Below are 19,052 nucleotides of genomic sequence, written 5' to 3'. Positions count from 1 at the left end.
CAGCTATTACATGAGCTATACATTATGCAGACCAGTAGAGTTTTCTTTCTTAAGTTGTTGGCACTCATTGATGTCTTTACATCACATCACGGCCTTCATTACTCTCTCAATGCAATGTATACAAATCATCATAAAACATTGCATATCTGTATGAATATAGCAGGAATAAAGGTTTTATTTTCATTGTAGAGTTAATGATATATGAAGAGCATATCAGTATATATATAGTGTTTGTTTAGTTATAGCATTGCTTGATATTATATAAATACAAAGTGTGCCTTTGAAATAAGTGGCCAGTACCCTTATAATCCTTTCAGAGATTGCTGAAGTAAGTCTGCTTTCAACAGTAAACATAATCTGGGCAGTGTATACATACTTCCGACATTGTATATGCTATATATATGTATATATATATATATATATATATATATATATATATATATATATATATATATATATATATATATATATGTATATATATATATATATGTATATGTATAGAGAGAGAGATAGATACTCATACCTAGAGGTGTTTCATTGTCAATGACGATTATTATTATTAGTAGTAGTAGTAGTAATAACAGTTTTATATATAGCGCAGCATATTCCATTGCACTTTACAATTGGAACAACAGTGATAACACAAAACTGGGAAATAGGCAATAATACACAAGGATAGGTGCAGAGTTTCTTGGTTGGCTGTATGATATAGTAGCACAGCAATGTTGATCAGAGGTCAGGAGGATGTCAAATTGAAGAAAAACAAAATACTGTATGTTAGGATGTGTGTACTGTACACAGGGGGATGCATTTAGATATTAATATTTATGAAGGTTATGTCGGCGGTTCTGTAATTTGGTAAGCTTTCCTGAAGAGGTGAGTTTTCAGGGAACGCTTGACGGTTTTAAGACTAGAGGAGAGTCTTATTGTGTGTGGAAGGACATCCACAGAGTAGGTGCAGCCCGTAGGATGTCCTGCAATTGTGAATGGGAGCAAGTAATGCATGTGGATGAGAGAGGCAGATCTCATACAGATTGGAGAGGTCAAGTTGGGATACATTTTAAGGTAAGTGAAGAGATGTATGTTGGTGTAGTTTGGTTAATAGCCTTACATGTAAGTAAAAATATTTTATATTGAATACGGTAGAATACAGGCATCCAATTGAAGGAATGATAGAGAGGATCAGCAGATGATGAACATCTAGAAAGGAAGATTAGCCCTGCAGCTGCGTTCAAAATGGATTGTAGTGGTGATAGCCTATTTTTGGGAAGACCAGTAAGGAGATAATTGCAATAATCAATGTAAGAAATGATGAGTGCATGGATTAGAGTTTTTGCAGTGTCTTGTGTAAGATAAGGTCATATTTTGGATATGTTTTATAGATGTATGTAACATGATTTAGAGACAGATTGAATGTGGGGAGTCAATGATGACACCTAGGCACCATGCTTTTGGGGTAGGGTTGATTGTCAGATTATCAACAATGATAGAGATATCTTGTTGTTAACTACTATTGGCCGGTGGAAATATAATTAATTCTGTTTTGGAAATATTAAGTTTGAGGTGGTGAGAAAGACATCTAAGATGAAACAGTAGAAAGCAATTTAGTGACATGGACCAGTATCGATGGTAATAAATCTGTGGTGGATAGGTAGATTTGAATATCATCCGAGTACAGATGATACTGAAGTCCGAAAGAGCTGATTAGTTTGCCAAGAGATGTGGTATAGATTGAGTAAAGCAGAGGGCCTAAGACAGAGCCTTGCATTACTCCAATTGAAAGAAAGAGGAGGTGGATTCAGAAAAGCGAACACTGAAAGAATTACTAGATAGGTAGGATGAGAACTGAGAAAGGGCTGTGTCCTTAAGACTTAGGGATTGTAGTGTTTGTATGAGAAGAGAGTGGTCAACAGACCTGGAGTAGTTTCCAAATGAGTCATAGCATATGTGGGTGATGCTTGTTTTCTTAAAAATCTACTTTGCCTAAACCAAGAAAGGTATCATGTAACCTTCACAAATATATACGTGCATGTTGCTCTACACTTTTATATATTTTTTTGTATTAATGTTGCTGTGTCAAGATCTGGGGCTAAGGGTATGATTTGCCGCAGGGCCCACTCACACCTACTATATATACACATATGAACATTCATGTATAGCAACAGGTAACCAAAAGAATATCAAAATTGACTTGTTGTTCCATACAAGGAACCCTTCCCCCAGTGTAACTAATCTGGTAGTGGTAGAGGCTCCTCACCTGCTGGTTCCATGTAGTTGCAACCCATACTGCTCCCGGCTCAGCTTCCTCTGTCATCTCAGAATGACACGGTGTCTGCATTCAGCAAGGAGCTTAACGAGCTGACTGCTGATTCCACATGGCTTTTGAATCCACAGAATACCATGTATGTGAGGTAGCTCTCAGAGTCTCCAATAGCTCCAACTCAGAACAGAAGGGAATTCCAAGTAGGTCCATTTAAAATGTTGGTATGGTACACCCTTGACCACATGTATGGCTAATTCAGAAATGTTTATTTTATTTTACTAGCTCTTAGCAAGTGTGGCCAGCTGTACAGTGATTCTGACCCTCTTGCTACCTCTAAAGAGTTAACCATTATAAGCCTTCATTCAATTATACCACACTACATAATGGCATATGTTTTAGCTGGAAGTTTCATAATACAGGTAGATTTAATGCCAAAGAAACAGCCAATGTACCCAACCAACATTTGACATTTATTTTTTCTTTTACTTGATAGCCTTTATTTGTTTGAAACAAATATATCTATTTCTTATCGACACAGATCTATGCTAGAAAAAGTCAGATGTGTTTTTTTTTGTAGTTGAAACTAATCCATCATTAATATTTTTGTTTTAGTTTGGTAAATTAAATAGATTTTGCTTTTCAAATGAGTTTTATAACATTTGCAGGTAATATGGAGGCACACTAGTACAAATACTACATTTCATTAACATCGTTTTCTTAACATCAAAATGCTTTATTTTGGGTGTTTCTTTAAACTGGTGTAGGTGGGTAAAATAATGGTTCTGGCGCCAAGCGTCATCATCCCCTGTCATTGGTGCAACTTTTTCACTGAGCTTCACCCTCCCTGCAGGAACAAAGTCGTATCAATATCAATATCATAACAATATAACAATATCAATAACATCATTATCTCCTCCAGCTTTTGGCGGAAGCTTTATACATCTGTCTGTGAAAGTGTTTTGCTCCCTTAGGAGGCTCCAAGAGCTCATGTAAATGAGTACAGTATCAATTTTCTTTATTAATAACTGCTTATGTTTGACTACACAACACCTATAATATTGCAGCCATGAAGCATTCTGTAGGTCCTTGGAAAGATAGAATACAGGACAAGGACCATCTTAGCACAGCTATAACTTTACATAATTGATGTGTTTCATTAAGGGTAATTTGAGAACCTGGATCACTTGGAAGTTGCAGCAAAAAAAATGTTATGCTTTTATTATGATGTTATTTACCTATTTTTCAGCTTTTTTTAACTTTGGTTTGTATGGTTGTACATATTGGTTATCATTTCTATGACAGCAGCAGTGGCAAAGGAGCAAAGTATATTTTCTAATGTCAGGAACTGGAAAGACTGGGATCTCCCTTGCTGAGTGACCAATTCTGATCACAAATACGTACAAAAGCAAGATTTAATTTAGCTGGAAAATTCATTATAACTTCAAGATGCAATAGCTGATATTTAAAATAAAGATGACCAACAAGCAGTATTTCAGAAAAGAAAAAGGAAAAGGTTTTGTTTAATTAAATGGGTAGTCCAAAAATGATGGTAGGCAGGACATTGAAGTGACGTTTACTTTTGCCAATTCTGCCATTGTAATATGGACGGCAAATGGTCCTATTGGGGTTCAGTATATGGGGGTTCATTCCGAGTTGATCGCTAGCTGCCGTTGTTTGCAGCGCAGCGATGAGGCAAAAAAATTGGCATTTCTGCGCTTGCATATGGGCCGCAGTGCGCACGCGCAATGAACTTTCACAAAAAACTATGCAGTTTCGCACAAGGTCGAGCGACGCTTTTCAGTCACTCTGCTGATTGGTGAGTGATTGACATGAATGGGTCGTTTCTGGGAGGTAAATGACCGTTTTCCGGGAGTGTGATAAAAAAGGGGGGGCCTGGACTGCACACCCTAATACTAGTGATGAGCGGGTTCGGTTTCTCGGAAACCGAACCCCCCCGAACTTCACGCTTTTTACACGGGTCCGAGGCAGACTCGGATCTTCCCGCCTTGCTCGGCTAACCCAAGCGCGCCCGAACGTCATCATCCCGCTGCCGGATTCTCGCGAGGCTCGTATTCTATCGCGAGACTCGGATTCTATATAAGGAGCCGCGCGTCGCCACCATTTTCACACGTGCATTGAGATTGATAGGGAGAGGACGTGGCTGGCGTCCTCTCCGTTTAGAGTAGACTAGAGAGTAGAGACACTTGATTTACTAATTTTGGGGAGCATATTAGGACGGAGTACTACTTGCTGATAGTGTGACCAGTGACCACCAGTTGAATTAATCCGTTCTCTGCCTGAAAAAAAACGATACACATTGTGACACAGTCACATACCATATCTGTGCTCAGCCTCAGTGTGCCCTCAGTGTGCTGCATCATCTATGTAATACTGTATATCTGACTGTGCTGAGTGCTCACTGCTCACACAGCTTAATTGTGGGGGAGACTGGGGAGCAGTTATAGCAGGAGTACATATTTTAACAGTGCACACTTTTGCTGCCAGAGTGCCACTGCCAGTGCCAGTGTGACTGACCAGTGACCACTGACCACCAGTATATTGTGATTGTCTGCCTGAAAAAGTTAAACACTCGTCGTGTGGTGTTTTTATTCTATAAACGCATTCTGCTGACAGTGTCCAGCAGGTCCGTCATTATATAATATATACCTGTCCGGCTGCAGTAGTGATATATATTTATTTTTTATATCATTATCATCCAGTCTATATTAGCACTGCAGCAGACGCAGTACGGTAGTCCACGGCTGTAGCTACCTCTGTGTCGGCAGTCGCTCGTCCATCCATAATTGTATACCACCTACCCGTGGTGTCTTTTTTTTTTTTTTTCTATCTTCTTGATACTAGTAGCTTACTTTAGGAGTCTGCAGTGCTGAGCTGACAGTGTCCAGCAGGTCCGTCATTATATAATATATACCTGTCCGGCTGCAGTAGTGATATATATATTTTTTATATCATTATCATCCAGTCTATATTAGCAGCAGACGCAGTACGGTAGTCCACGGCTGTAGCTACCTCTGTGTCGGCAGTCGCTCGTCCATCCATAATTGTATACCACCTACCTGTGGTGTTTTTTTTTTTTTCTATCTTCTTGATACTACTAGTAGCTTACTTTAGGAGTCTGCAGTGCTGAGCTGACAGTGTCCAGCAGGTCCGTCATTATATAATATATACCTGTCCGGCTGCAGTAGTGATATATATATATTTTATATCTCATTATCATCCAGTCTATATTAGCAGCAGACGCAGTACGGTAGTCCACGGCTGTAGCTACCTCTGTGTCGGCAGTCGCTCGTCAATCCATAAGTATACTAGTATCCATCCATCTCCATTGTTTACCTGAGGTGCCTTTTAGTTGTGCCTATTAAAATATGGAGAACAAAAATGTTGAGGTTCCAAAAATAGGGAAAGATCAAGATCGACTTCCACCTCGTGCTGAAGCTGCTGCCACTAGTCATGGCCGAGACGATGAAATGCCAGCAACGTCGTCTGCCAAGGCCGATGCCCAATGTCATAGTACAGAGCATGTAAAATCCAAAACGCCAAATATCAGTAAAAAAAGGACTCAAAAATCTAAAATAAAATTGTCGGAGGAGAAGCGTAAACTTGCCAATATGCCATTTACCACACGGAGTGGCAAGGAACGGCTGAGGCCCTGGCATATGTTCATGGCTGGTGGTTCAGCTTCACATGAGGATGGAAGCACTCAGCCTCTCGCTAGAAAAATGAAAAGACTCAAGCTGGCAAAAGCACAGCAAAGAACTGTGCGTTCTTCGAAATCACAAATCCACAAGGAGAGTCCAATTGTGTCGTTTGCGATGCCTGACCTTCCCAACACTGGACGTGAAGAGCATGCGCCTTCCACCATTTGCACGCACCCTGCAAGTGCTGGAAGGAGCACCCGCAGTCCAGTTCCTGATAGTCAGATTGAAGATGTCAGTGTTGAAGTACACCAGGATGAGGAGGATATGGGTGTTGCTGGCGCTGGGGAGGAAATTGACCAGGAGGATTCTGATGGTGAGGTGGTTTGTTTAAGTCAGGCACCCGGGGAGACACCTGTTGTCCGTGGGAGGAATAGGGCCATTGACATGCCTGGTGAAAATACCAAAAAAATCAGCTCTTCGGTGTGGAAGTATTTCAACAGAAATGCGGACAACATTTGTCAAGCCGTGTGTTGCCTTTGTCAAGCTGTAATAAGTAGGGGTAAGGACGTTAACCACCTCGGAACATCCTCCCTTATACGTCACCTGCAGCGCATTCATCATAAGTCAGTGACAAGTTCAAAAACTTTGGGCGACAGCGGAAGCAGTCCACTGACCAGTAAATCCCTTCCTCTTGTAACCAAGCTCACGCAAACCACCCCACCAACTCCCTCAGTGTCAATTTCCTCCTTCCCCAGGAATGCCAATAGTCCTGCAGGCCATGTCACTGGCAATTCTGACGAGTCCTCTCCTGCCTGGGATTCCTCCGATGCATCCTTGCGTGTAACGCCTACTGCTGCTGGCGCTGCTGTTGTTGCTGCTGGGAGTCGATGGTCATCCCAGAGGGGAAGTCGTACTCGTAAGACCACTTTTACTACTTCCACCAAGCAATTGACTGTCCAACAGTCCTTTGCGAGGAAGATGAAATATCACAGCAGTCATCCTGCTGCAAAGCGGATAACTGAGGCCTTGGCATCCTGGGCGGTGAGAAACGTGGTTCCGGTATCCATCATTACTGCAGAGGCAACTAGAGACTTGTTGGAGGTACTGTGTCCCCGGTACCAAATATCATCTAGGTTCCATTTCTCTAGGCAGGCGATACCGAAAATGTACACAGACCTCAGAAAAAGACTCACCAGTGTCCTAAAAAATGCAGTTGTACCCAATGTCCACTTAACCACGGACATGTGGACAAGTGGAGCAGGGCAGACTCAGGACTATATGACTGACAGCCCACTGGGTAGATGTATGGACTCCCGCCGCAAGAACAGCAGCGGCGGCACCAGTAGCAGCATCTCGCAAACGCCAACTCTTTCCTAGGCAGGCTACGCTTTGTATCACCGCTTTCCAGAATACGCACACAGCTAAAAACCTCTTACGGCAACTGAGGAAGATCATCGCAGAATGGCTTACCCCAATTGGACTCTCCTGTGGATTTGTGGCATCGGATAACGCCAGCAATATTGTGTGTGCATTAAATCTGGGCAAATTCCAGCACGTCCCATGTTTTGCACATACCTTGAATTTGGTGGTACAGAATTATTTAAAAAACGAGAGGGGCGTGCAAGAGATGCTGTCGGTGGCCAGAAGAATTGCGGGACACTTTCGGCGTACAGGCACCACGTACAGAAGACTGGAGCACCACCAAAAACGCCTGAACCTGCCCTGCCATCATCTGAAGCAAGAAGTGGTAACGAGGTGGAATTCAACCCTCTATATGCTTCAGAGGTTGGAGGAGCAGCAAAAGGCCATTCAAGCCTATACAACTGAGCACGATATAGGAGGTGGAATGCACCTGTCTCAAGCGCAGTGGAGAATGATTTCAACGTTGTGCAAGGTTCTGCAACCTTTTGAACTTGCCACACGTGAAGTCAGTTCAGACACTGCCAGCCTGAGTCAGGTCATTCCCCTCATCAGGCTTTTGCAGAAGAAGCTGGAGACATTGAAGGAGGAGCTAACACAGAGCGATTCCGCTAGGCATGTGGGACTTGTGGATGGAGCCCTTAATTCGCTTAACAAGGATTCACGGGTGGTCAATCTGTTGAAATCAGAGCACTACATTTTGGCCACCGTGCTCGATCCTAGATTTAAAACCTACCTTGGATCTCTCTTTCCGGCAGACACAAGTCTGCTGAGGTTCAAAGAACTGCTGGTGAGAAAATTGTCAAGTCAAGCGGAACGCGACCTGTCAACATCTCCTCCTTCACATTCTCCCGCAACTGGGGGTGCGAGGAAAAGGCTCAGAATTCCGAGCCCACCCGCTGGCGGTGATGCAGGGCAGTCTGGAGCGACTGCTGATGCTGACATCTGGTCCGGACTGAAGGACCTGCCAACGATTACGGACATGTCGTCTACTGTCACTGCATATGATTCTCTCCCCATTGAAAGAATGGTGGAGGATTATATGAGTGACCGCATCCAAGTAGGCACGTCAGACAGTCCGTACTTATACTGGCAGGAAAAAGAGGCAATTTGGAGGCCCTTGCACAAACTGGCTTTATTCTACCTAAGTTGCCCTCCCACAAGTGTGTACTCCGAAAGAGTGTTTAGTGCCGCCGCTCACCTTGTCAGCAATCGGCGTACGAGGTTACATCCAGAAAATGTGGAGAAGATGATGTTCATTAAAATGAATTATAATCAATTCCTCCGTGGAGACATTGACCAGCAGCAATTGCCTCCACAAAGTATACAGGGAGCTGAGATGGTGGATTCCAGTGGGGACGAATTGATAATCTGTGAGGAGGGGGATGTACACGGTGATATATCGGAGGATGATGATGAGGTGGACATCTTGCCTCTGTAGAGCCAGTTTGTACAAGGAGAGATTAATTGCTTCTTTTTTGGTGGGGGTCCAAACCAACCCGTCATTTCAGTCACAGTCGTGTGGCAGACCCTGTCACTGAAATGATGGGTTGGTTAAAGTGTGCATGTCCTGTTTATACAACAAAAGGGTGGGTGGGAGGGCCCAAGGACAATTCCATCTTGCACCTCTTTTTTCTTTCATTTTTCTTTGCGTCATGTGCTGTTTGGGGGGTGTTTTTTGGAAGGGCCATCCTGCGTGACACTGCAGTGCCACTCCTAGATGGGCCAGGTGTTTGTGTCGGCCACTAGGGTCGCTTAGCTTACTCACACAGCTACCTCATTGCGCCTCTTTTTTTCTTTGCGTCATGTGCTGTTTGGGGAGTGTTTTTTGGAAGGGCCATCCTGCGTGACACTGCAGTGCCACTCCTAGATGGGCCAGGTGTTTGTGTCGGCCACTTGGGTCACTTAGCTTAGCCATCCAGCGACCTCGGTGCAAATTTTAGGACTAAAAATAATATTGTGAGGTGTTCAGAATAGACTGAAAATGAGTGGAAATTATGGTTATTGAGGTTAATAATACTTTGGGATCAAAATGACCCCCAAATTCTATGATTTAAGCTGTTTTTTAGGGTTTTTTGAAAAAAACACCCGAATCCAAAACACACCCGAATCCGACAAAAAAAATTCGGTGAGGTTTTGCCAAAACGCGTTCGAACCCAAAACACGGCCGCGGAACCGAACCCAAAACCAAAACACAAAACCCGAAAAATTTCCGGTGCTCATCACTACCTAATACTAGAGATTTCAAGAGGTGCTGTCATGCTGAGGCTACTAATACTATGCTGGAGGAAGAGAGATGCAGATGCAGATGCACACTCCTAGCACTAAGAACACTGATAGTAAAAATAATTTAAATAAACTCTCACAATTAAAATGGAGTATAATTGAAGTTCTTAGCACACATTTGCGCAAATATGCGGGCCCATGTACCGCGGCCAGGTGACTTCATCACATGGGTCCCTAACATTCCTAATACTTTCACATTATATAAATTTATACAGGACTTACCTCTAAATAGTGCCATTTCAATGTGTGATCTGAAATGCAGGAACCTAGCTAATGGGTAAATGGGAGGGGTGCCAATACCAGAGGAAGGAAGCCTTGCCTTCCAGTGTACAATATATACACAAATATAGAGGAAAAAAGGCGGGCCTGGACTGCACACCCTAATACTAGAGATTTCAAGAGGTGCTATCATGCTGAGGCTTATAATAATAGTGTGCTAAAAAACGCAGGTGTGTCAGATGAAAACGCAGGCGTGCCTGGGGAAACGGGGGAGTGGCTGACCGAACGCAGGGCGTGTTTGTGACGTCAAAGCAGGAACTAAATAGACTGAAGTGATCGCAAGGTAGGAGTAAGTCTGCAGCTACTTAGAAACTGCTTGAAAATATTTTTGCATCAGCACTGCGATCCTTTCATTCGCACTTCTGCTAAGCTAAGATACACTCCCAGAGGGCGGCGGCCTAGCGTGTGCAATGCTGCTAAAGGCAGCTAGCGAGCGAACAACTCGGAATGACCCCCATTATGTCAACAGTGATCAAGTCCACATCAGTGGCGTCACAAGCAGGGTGCGGGCGTAAGAGAGAAAAGGGCCCACATGCAATATCCGATCAGGCCCCTTCCTTTTGGCAGCGCAGGAGACTCTGGGTTTGTGCCAGAGTCTATTGCGCATGTGCAGTTATCCAGGAAAATGGCTCCAATGCCTTATTCCTGGGGACATATCTGCCGCTCCATTTTCCTAGTGATTTCTGTTGTAGCGCCAGCCACCATGAGACTTTGGAGGGGTAAGTATATTTATATGGGTGCAGGGCGTGCAGTGTTGGGCCCCGTGTACACTGCACACCTTGCACCCATTATAGATATGCCAAAGACCCAACATATGGGTGAGCAACCAGTATCAGTGTCCCTGAAGGGGAAATAGTGGTCAAGGGAGCAGAGCACTGGTGACGTGGATAGTGTTAGGGGAAACACAAGTATAAGGAGGGCACTGCCTGTAGAGGGGTGAATCATTGGAGAGTGAATTAGGAAAGGTGTATGTGGCCTTTGCCCTAAGCCATGTGTCCAATTCTATTTTTAAACTTTTCTATTGTGTTTATTTAATATAATTTTGGAAAAAAAATAAAAATAAGATTTTACTCACCGGTAAATCTATTTCTCGTAGTCCGTAGTGGATGCTGGGACTCCGTAAGGACCATGGGGAATAGCGGTTTCGCAGGAGACTGGGCACAACTAAAGAAAGCTTTAGGACTACCTGGTGTGCACTGGCTCCTCCCACTATGACCCTCCTCCAGACCTCAGTTAGGATACTGTGCCCGGAAGAGCTGACACAATAAGGAAGGATTTTGAATCCCGGGTAAGACTCATACCAGCCACACCAATCACACCGTATAACTCGTGATACTATACCCAGTTAACAGTATGAAATATAACTGAGCCTCTCAACAGATGGCTCAACAATAACCCTTTAGTTAGGCAATAACTATAAACAAGTATTGCAGACAATCCGCACTTGGGATGGGCGCCCAGTATCCACTACGGACTACGAGAAATAGATTTACCGGTGAGTAAAATCTTATTTTCTCTGACGTCCTAAGTGGATGCTGGGACTCCGTAAGGACCATGGGGATTATACCAAAGCTCCCAAACGGGCGGGAGAGTGCGGATGACTCTGCAGCACCGAATGAGCAAACTCTAGGTCCTCCTCAGCCAGGGTATCAAACTTGTAGACTCTTGCAAAAATGTTTGAACCCGACCAAGTAACAGCTCGGCAAATTTGTAAAGCCGAGACCCCTCGGGCAGCCGCCCAAGAAGAGCCCACTTTCCTCGTGGAATGGGCTTTTACAGATTTAGGGTGCGGCAATCCAGCCGCAGAATGTGCAAGTTGAATCGTGCTACAGATCCAGCGAGCAATAATCTGCTTAGAAGCAGGATCACCCAGCTTGTTGGGTGCATACAGGATAAATAGCGAGTCAGTTTTCCCGACTCCCGCCGTCCTGGAAACATATACTTTTCAGGGCCCTGACTACGTCCAGTAACTTGGAATCCTCCAAGTCCCAAGTAGCCGCAGGCACCACAATAGGTTGGTTCACATGAAAGCTGATACCACCTTAGGAAGGAATTGGGAACGAGTCCTCAATTCCGCCTTATCCATATAAAAAATCAGATAAGGGCTTTTGCATGACAAAGCCGCCAATTCTGATACACGCCTGGCCGACGCCAAGGCCCACAGCATGACCACTTTTCACGTGAGGTATTGTAGCTCCACGGATTTAAGTGGCTCAACCCAAGGCGACTTCAGGAAATCCAACACCACGTTGAGATCCCACGGTGCCACTGGAGGCACAAACGGGGGCTGACTATGCAGCACTCCCTTAACAAAAGTCTGAACTTCAGGCAGTGAAGCCAGTTCTATTTTGGAAGAAAATCGATAGAGCCGAAATCTGGACCTTAATGGAACCCAATTTTAGGCCCATAGTCACCTCTGACTGTCGGAAGTGCAGAAATCGACCTAGCTGAAATTCCTCCTTTGGGGCCTTCCTGGCCTCACAGCACGCAACATATTTCCGCCATATGCGGTGATAATGTTTTGCGTTCACTTCTTTCCTAGCTTTAATTAGCGTAGGGATAACCTCCTCCGGAATGCCCTTTTCCTTCAGGATCCGGCGTTCAACCGCCATGCCGTCAAACGCAGCCGCGGTACGTCTTGGAACAGACAGGCCCCCTGCTGCAGCAGGTCCTGTCTGAGCGGCAGAGGCCATGGGTCCTCTGAGATCATTTCTTGGAGTTCTGGGTACCAAGCTCTTCTTGGCCAATCCGGAACAATGAGTATAGTTCTTACTCCTCTCCTTCTTATTATTCTCATTACCCTGGGTAAGAGAGGCAGAGAAGGGAACACATACACCGACTGGTACACCCACGGTGTTACCAGAGCGTCCACGGCTATCGCCTGAGGGTCCCTTGACCTGGCGCAATATCTTTGTAGCTTTTTGTTGAGGCGGGACGCCATCATGTCCACCTGTGGCCTTTCCCAGCGGTGTACAATCATTTGGAAGACTTCTGGATGAAGTCCCCACTCTCCCGGGTGGAGGTCGTGTCTGCTGAGAAAGTCTGCTTCTCAGTTGTCCACTCCGGGAATGAACACTGCTGACAGTGCTAACACATGATTTTCCACCCATCGGAGAATCCTTGTGGCTTCTGCCATCGCCATCCTGCTTCTTGTGCCGCCCTGTCGGTTTACATGAGCGACCGCCGTGATGTTGTCTGACTGGATCAGCACCGGCCGGTGTTGAAGCAGTGGTCTAGCCTGACTTAGGGCATTGTAAATGGCCCTTAGTTCCAGAATATTCATGTGTAGGGAAGTCTCCTGACTTTTCCATAGTCCTTGGAAGTTTCTTCCCTGTGTGACTGCCCCCCAGCCTCGAAGGCTGGCATCCGTGGTCACCAGGACCCAGTCCTGTATGCCGAATCTGCGGCCCCCTAGAAGATGAGCACTCTGCAGCCACCACAACAGCGACACCCTGGCCCTTGGAGACAGGGTTATCCGCCGATGCATCTGAAGATGCGACCCGGACCACTTGTCCAACAGATCCCTTGCAGGGGACCTGGCGAATGGAATTTCTTCGTAAGAAGCTACCATCTTTCCCAGGGCTCGCGTGCATTGATGCACCGACACCTGTATTTGTATTAGGAGGTCTCTTGTCTAGAGACGACAACTCCTTGGACTTCTCCTCCAGGAGAAACCCTTTTTATCCTGTTCTGTGTCCAGAACCATACCCAGGAACAGAAGACGCGTCGTAGGAACCAGCTGCGACTTTGGAATCAGAATCCAGCCGTGCTGTTGTAGCACTTCCCGAGATAGTGCTACTCCGACGAACAACTGCTCCCTGGACCTCGCCTTTATAAGGAGATCGTTCAAGTACGGGATAATTATTTCGGCCATTACCTTGGTAAATACCCTCGGTGCCGGGGACAGACCAACGGCAACGTCTGGAATTGGTAATGACAATCCTGTACCACAATTTTGAGGTACTCCTGGTGAAGAGGGTAAATAGGGACATGCAGGTAAGCATCCTTGATGTCCAGTGATACCATGAAATTCTCCAGGCTTGCAATAATCGCCCTGAGCGATTCCATTTTGAACTTGAACCTTCGTATATAAGTGTTCAAGGATTTCAATTTTAGAATGGGTCTCACCGAACCGTCTGGTTTCGGTACCACAAACATTTTGGAATAGTAACCCCGGCCTTGTTGAAGGAGGGGTACCTTGATTTCACCTGCTGGAAGTACAGCTTGTGAATTGCCGCCAATACTACCTCCCTTTCTCCGAGGGCAGCCGGCAAGGCTGATGTGAGGTAACGGCGAGGGGGAGTCGCCTCGAACTCCAGCCTGTATCCCTGTGATACTACTTGCAGAACCTAGGGATACACCTGTGGGCAAGCCCACTGGTCCCTGAAGTTCCCGAGACGCGCCCCCACCGCACCTGTCTCCACCTGTGGAGCCCCAGCGTCATGCGGTGGACTCAGAGGAAGCGGGGGAAGATTTTTGATCCTGGGAACTGGCTGTCTGGTGCAGCTTTTTTCCTTCTTCCCTTGTCTCTGTGCAGAAAGGAAGCGCCTTTGACCCGCTTGCTTTTCTGAAGCCGAAAGGACTGTACCTGAAAATACGGTGCTTTCTTAGGCTGTGAGGAAACCTGAGGTAAAAACATTTTCTTCCCAGCTGTTGCTGTGGATACGAGGTCCCAGAGACCATCCCCAAACAATTCCTCACCCTTATAAGGCAGAATCTCCATGTCCTCCCTGTCTAGGGTATTAATATTATCTGACAGGGTATTAGACCACGCTGCAGCAGCACTATTTATGCTGAGGCAATTGCAGGTCTCAGTATAGTACCTGAGTGTGTATATACAGACTTTAGGATAGCCTCCTGCTTTTTATCAGCAGGCTATTTCAAGGTGGCCGTATCCTAAGACGGCAGTGCCACCTTTTTTGACAAACGTGTGAGCGCCTTATCCACCCTAGGGGATATCTCCCAACGTGACCTATCCTCTGGCGGGAAAGGGTACGCCATCAGTAACTTTTAGAAATTACCAGTTTCTTATCGGGGGAACCCACGCTTCTTTACACACTTCATTCACTCATCTGATGGGGGAACAAAACACTGGCTGCTTTTTCTCTCCAAAAATAAAACCCCTTTTATGTGGTACTTGGGTTCATGTCAGAAATGTGTAACACATTTTTCATTGCCGAGATCATGCAACGGATGTTCCTAGTGGATTGTGTATATATCTCAACCTCGTCGACACTGAAGTCAGACTCCGTGTCGACATCTGTGTCTGCCATCTGAGGTAACGGGCGTTTTTTGTGCCCCTGATGGCCTTTGAGACGCCTGGGCAGGCGCGGGCTGAGAAGCCGGCTGTCCCACAGCTGTTACGTCATCCAGCCTTTTATGTAAGGAGTTGACATTGTCGGTTAATACCTTCCACCTATCCATCCACTCTGGTGTCGGCCCCACAGGGGGCGACATCACATTTATCGGCCTCTGCTCCGCCTCCACGTAACCTTCCTCATCCAACATGTCGACACAGCCGTACCGACACACCGCACACATACAGGGAATGCTCTGACTGAGGACAGGACCCCACAAAGTCCTTTGGGGAGACAGAGAGAGAGTATGCCAGCACACACCAGAGCGCTATATAATGCAGGGATTAACACTATAACTGAGTGATTTTTCCCCCAATAGCTGCTTGTATACACATATTGCGCCTAAATTTAGTACCCCCCCTCTCTTTTTAACCCTTTGAGCCTGAAAACTACAGGGGAGAGCCTGGGGAGCTGTCTTCCAGCTGCACTGTGAAGAAAAAATGGCGCCAGTGTGCTGAGGGAGATAGCCCCGCCCCTTTTTCGGCGGACTTTTCTCCCGCTTTTTTCATGGATTCTGGCAGGGGTAATTTATCACATATATAGCCCTGGGACTATATATTGTGATGATTTGCCAGCCAAGGTGTCTTATATTGCCCTCAGGGCGCCCCGCCCCAAGCGCCCTGCACCCATCAGTGACCGGAGTGTGAGGTGTGCATGAGGAACAATGGCGCACAGCTGCAGTGCTGTGCGCTACCTTGTTGAAGACAGAAGTCTTCTGCCGCCGATTTTCCGGAACACTTCTTGCTTCTGGCTCTGTAAGGGGGCCGGCGGCGCGGCTCCGGGACCGAACACCAAGGTCGGGTCCTGCGGTCGATCCCTCTGGAGCTAATGGTGTCCAGTAGCCTAAGAAGCCCAAACTACCACCAGTTAGGTAGGTTCGCTTCTTCTCCCCTTAGTCCCTCGCTGCAGTGAGTCTCTTGCCAGCAGATCTCACTGTAAAATAAAAAACCTAAATATACTTTCTTTCTAGGAGCTCAGGAGAGCCCCTAGTGTGCATCCAGCTCAGCCGGGCACAAGATTCTAACTGAGGTCTGGAGGAGGGTCATAGTGGGAGGAGCCAGTGCACACCAGGTAGTCCTAAAGCTTTCTTTAGTTGTGCCCAGTCTCCTGCGGAGCCGCTATTCCCCATGGTCCTTACGGAGTCCCAGCATCCAGTTAGGACGTCAGATAAAGTAGGCATTGCCTGCTTTAAGGTGTCATTTCTGTACTCTCATTTTCATGATTATTTTAGGGGGTAATTCTGTTTAATTGGAGTAAGTAATAGAGGGTGGAGGTAAATGGTCTTTCAGATAGAAGTAAATGACCTCCATAATATTCACAAATTGTACCATTTCTAAAGACCATTTACCTTACCTTCTGCTTCCTCCGCTGGTATTGAATTCCCCTGCTGGAGCTCAGAATGTTTCTGTAATGTGCTAAATATGCAGATTCCTCACACTTCTGTTACTCGGTTTTCCAAATGTGTTTGTATGATAAAGTATATAACTGAATCTGTGAAAACAAATATACCTGAAAATGCATTTTTACCATGTATTAATAAATCTTTACTTAGTAACATAAAAATGTTACAGTCATAAAAAACAACTTATCTGACTAAAGTAAGGAACTTGTCAAGGAGTGATTATGAGAATAGAAATGTAATGGAGAACAATGTAACCCAGACTTGTATCTGTCATGTGGCAGCTATATTTGTTTAACTCTTGTAATTAATTGCTTTACATTCCAATGTGTACAACTGCATTCCGAGCATTCATCTTTTTTTGCCGTGTTTAAAACTTTTAGGGGGTCATTCCGAGTTGATCGCTAGCTGCATTCGTTCGCTGTGCAGCGATGAGGCAAAAAAAGGCACTTCTGCGCGTGCGTATGCGGCGCAATGCACACGCGCGATGTACTATTGCAACGAACGATGTAGTTTCACACAAGGTCTAGCGAAGCTTTTCAGTTGCAGTGCTGGCCGCTGAGTGATTGACAGGAAGTGGGCGTTTCTGGGTGTAGACTGACCGTTTTCAGGGAGTGTTCGGAAAAACGCAGGCGTGCCAAGAAAAACGCAGGCGTGGCTGGGCGAACGCAGGGCGTGTTTGTGACATCAAAACAGGAACTGAATGGTCTGAAGTGATCGCAAGCGCTGAGTAGGTCTGGAGCTACTCTGAAACTGCACAAAAATATTTTGTAGCCGCTCTGCAATCCTTTCGTTCGCACTTCTGCTAAGCTAATATACAATCCCAGTAGGCGTAGCGTTTGCACGGCTGCTAAAAACTGCTAGCGAGCGATCAACTCTGAATGACCCCCTTAGTTCAAAATTCAACTAGACATCATCTCCGAAGGCATGAGGGTCACATGATTACACAGACCAATGCAGCTATGACATCACTTCTGACCAGATAGTGCATTGGACCCATAAACGTAGGGGCTCCTAGGAAAAACATTTGCATTACTAATCACTGTTGGTAATAGGCAAAGATGCAAGAAAAGTATTTTCTAAATTTCACAAAATCATACTGTTCTTTCGCATAAAGCTTCCTTATATTGTACTGACAGATACTGGTGAATTATGCATGTATTCGTACTGTAGATGCAGCGGAGCCAAGCATACGCTTGCAATAGCGTCATCATACCTCTTGTCCCATTTAGAAAGTGGGTAATATGCGGGAGGGTGACCTACCTAAAATTCATGTGGCTCACGGACATAGCGGGAGAGTAGGCAGGCTTGAATTGCAGACAATCTAAAGTGGGTGAATAAAACAATCCGAGCAGATTGCCTGTTGGGGTGCGGCCAAGGAGATACTGATTCACAAATGCATTTGTATCAACATAAAACAATCCGTTCCTAATCTACAGTAGGTGAACACAAGCAAGTTCATTTGCATGGTCGACCTTCATCACAGAAGTCAAGGTCAATCAGCAATGTCATGCAATTCATGATCACAAAAAAACTTATGTAAAGCACACTGAGCATTTCAGTCTGTAATGACATGCACAGTATTACAGATGGTAAGGAATAATTGATGCACGTTCAGAACATAGCTTTCACCACTGAACATTTGTGACATATTTAAAATGTTTTATATAGAAGAATTTGAACAGTGTTGTACAAACAGAATCTATGTACTCCTATATGTTTATTTTCATTCTAGCGTTATGGTTTATTTTACCTTTCTGTACTAGACTATAACAGACACCTTGATGTAGATAGTTTCAATGCACAATATACGCTTGCAAAGCTATAGGGCGTCATTCTGACCCGATCGCACGCTGCAGTTTATCGCAGCGGTGCGATCGGGTCAGAACTGCGCATGCGCCGGCGCATGCGAGGCGGCCGAAGGCAGAGGTGGTCACAGGGCGGGGGGGCGGAACGGCGGCGTTTGACCGCTGTTTCGTGGGGAGTGATGAATAGCTCCCGGGCAGCACGCTAAAGCTGCGCTAGTCGGGAGCTACTCTTGAAGTGCAAAGGCATCACCGCTGTGCGATGCCTTTGCACTTCTGGGGAGGGGGGCGGCATTGACATGCGGGGCGGGCTAGCCCTGTGCTGGGCATCCCCCCGCATGTCAGTGTGAATGATCGTAGCTGTGCTAAATTTAGCACAGCTACGATCATCTCGGAATGACCCCCATAGTGCGTTATTTCTCAGCTTTTACTATCATTCGAAATAGGTCATTTTATTTATTACCTTGTCAATGAGTGGATGTAGTTTTCCCTGTGCATTGTGTGATTTGCCTTATCCTCATAAGCACCTGGCTGCAAAAGCCATCCTCCATTCCATGTGCCACTTATCTGGTGTGCAATACATCC

At 45.5% G+C, this 19,052-nt stretch overlaps 1 protein-coding gene across 5 annotated transcripts in view; it reads left to right on the top strand.

Moving 5' to 3' along the window:
- The window catches only part of SNCB (synuclein beta), a 216,917-nt gene that overhangs the window by 42,263 nt on the left and 155,602 nt on the right, over positions 1-19,052 (top strand). Inside the window, exon 1 of one of the 5 annotated variants that reach the window (XM_063927922.1) lies at positions 2,370-2,463. The exons of the other annotated variants lie outside the window; for them this stretch is intronic. Coding sequence (XP_063783992.1) covers positions 2,376-2,463 — 88 coding nt within the window. The 5' untranslated portion in view covers positions 2,370-2,375. Of the gene's footprint in view, positions 1-2,369; positions 2,464-19,052 lie in introns of those variants that run through there. 5 annotated transcript variants of the gene reach the window in all.

This window comes from Pseudophryne corroboree, chromosome 6, assembly GCF_028390025.1.
Source record: "Pseudophryne corroboree isolate aPseCor3 chromosome 6, aPseCor3.hap2, whole genome shotgun sequence".
Taxonomy (NCBI): Eukaryota; Metazoa; Chordata; class Amphibia; order Anura; family Myobatrachidae; genus Pseudophryne; species Pseudophryne corroboree.
The sequence above is the reverse complement of the archived record's forward strand: the minus strand, read 5'-3'. Positions and strand labels throughout refer to the sequence as shown.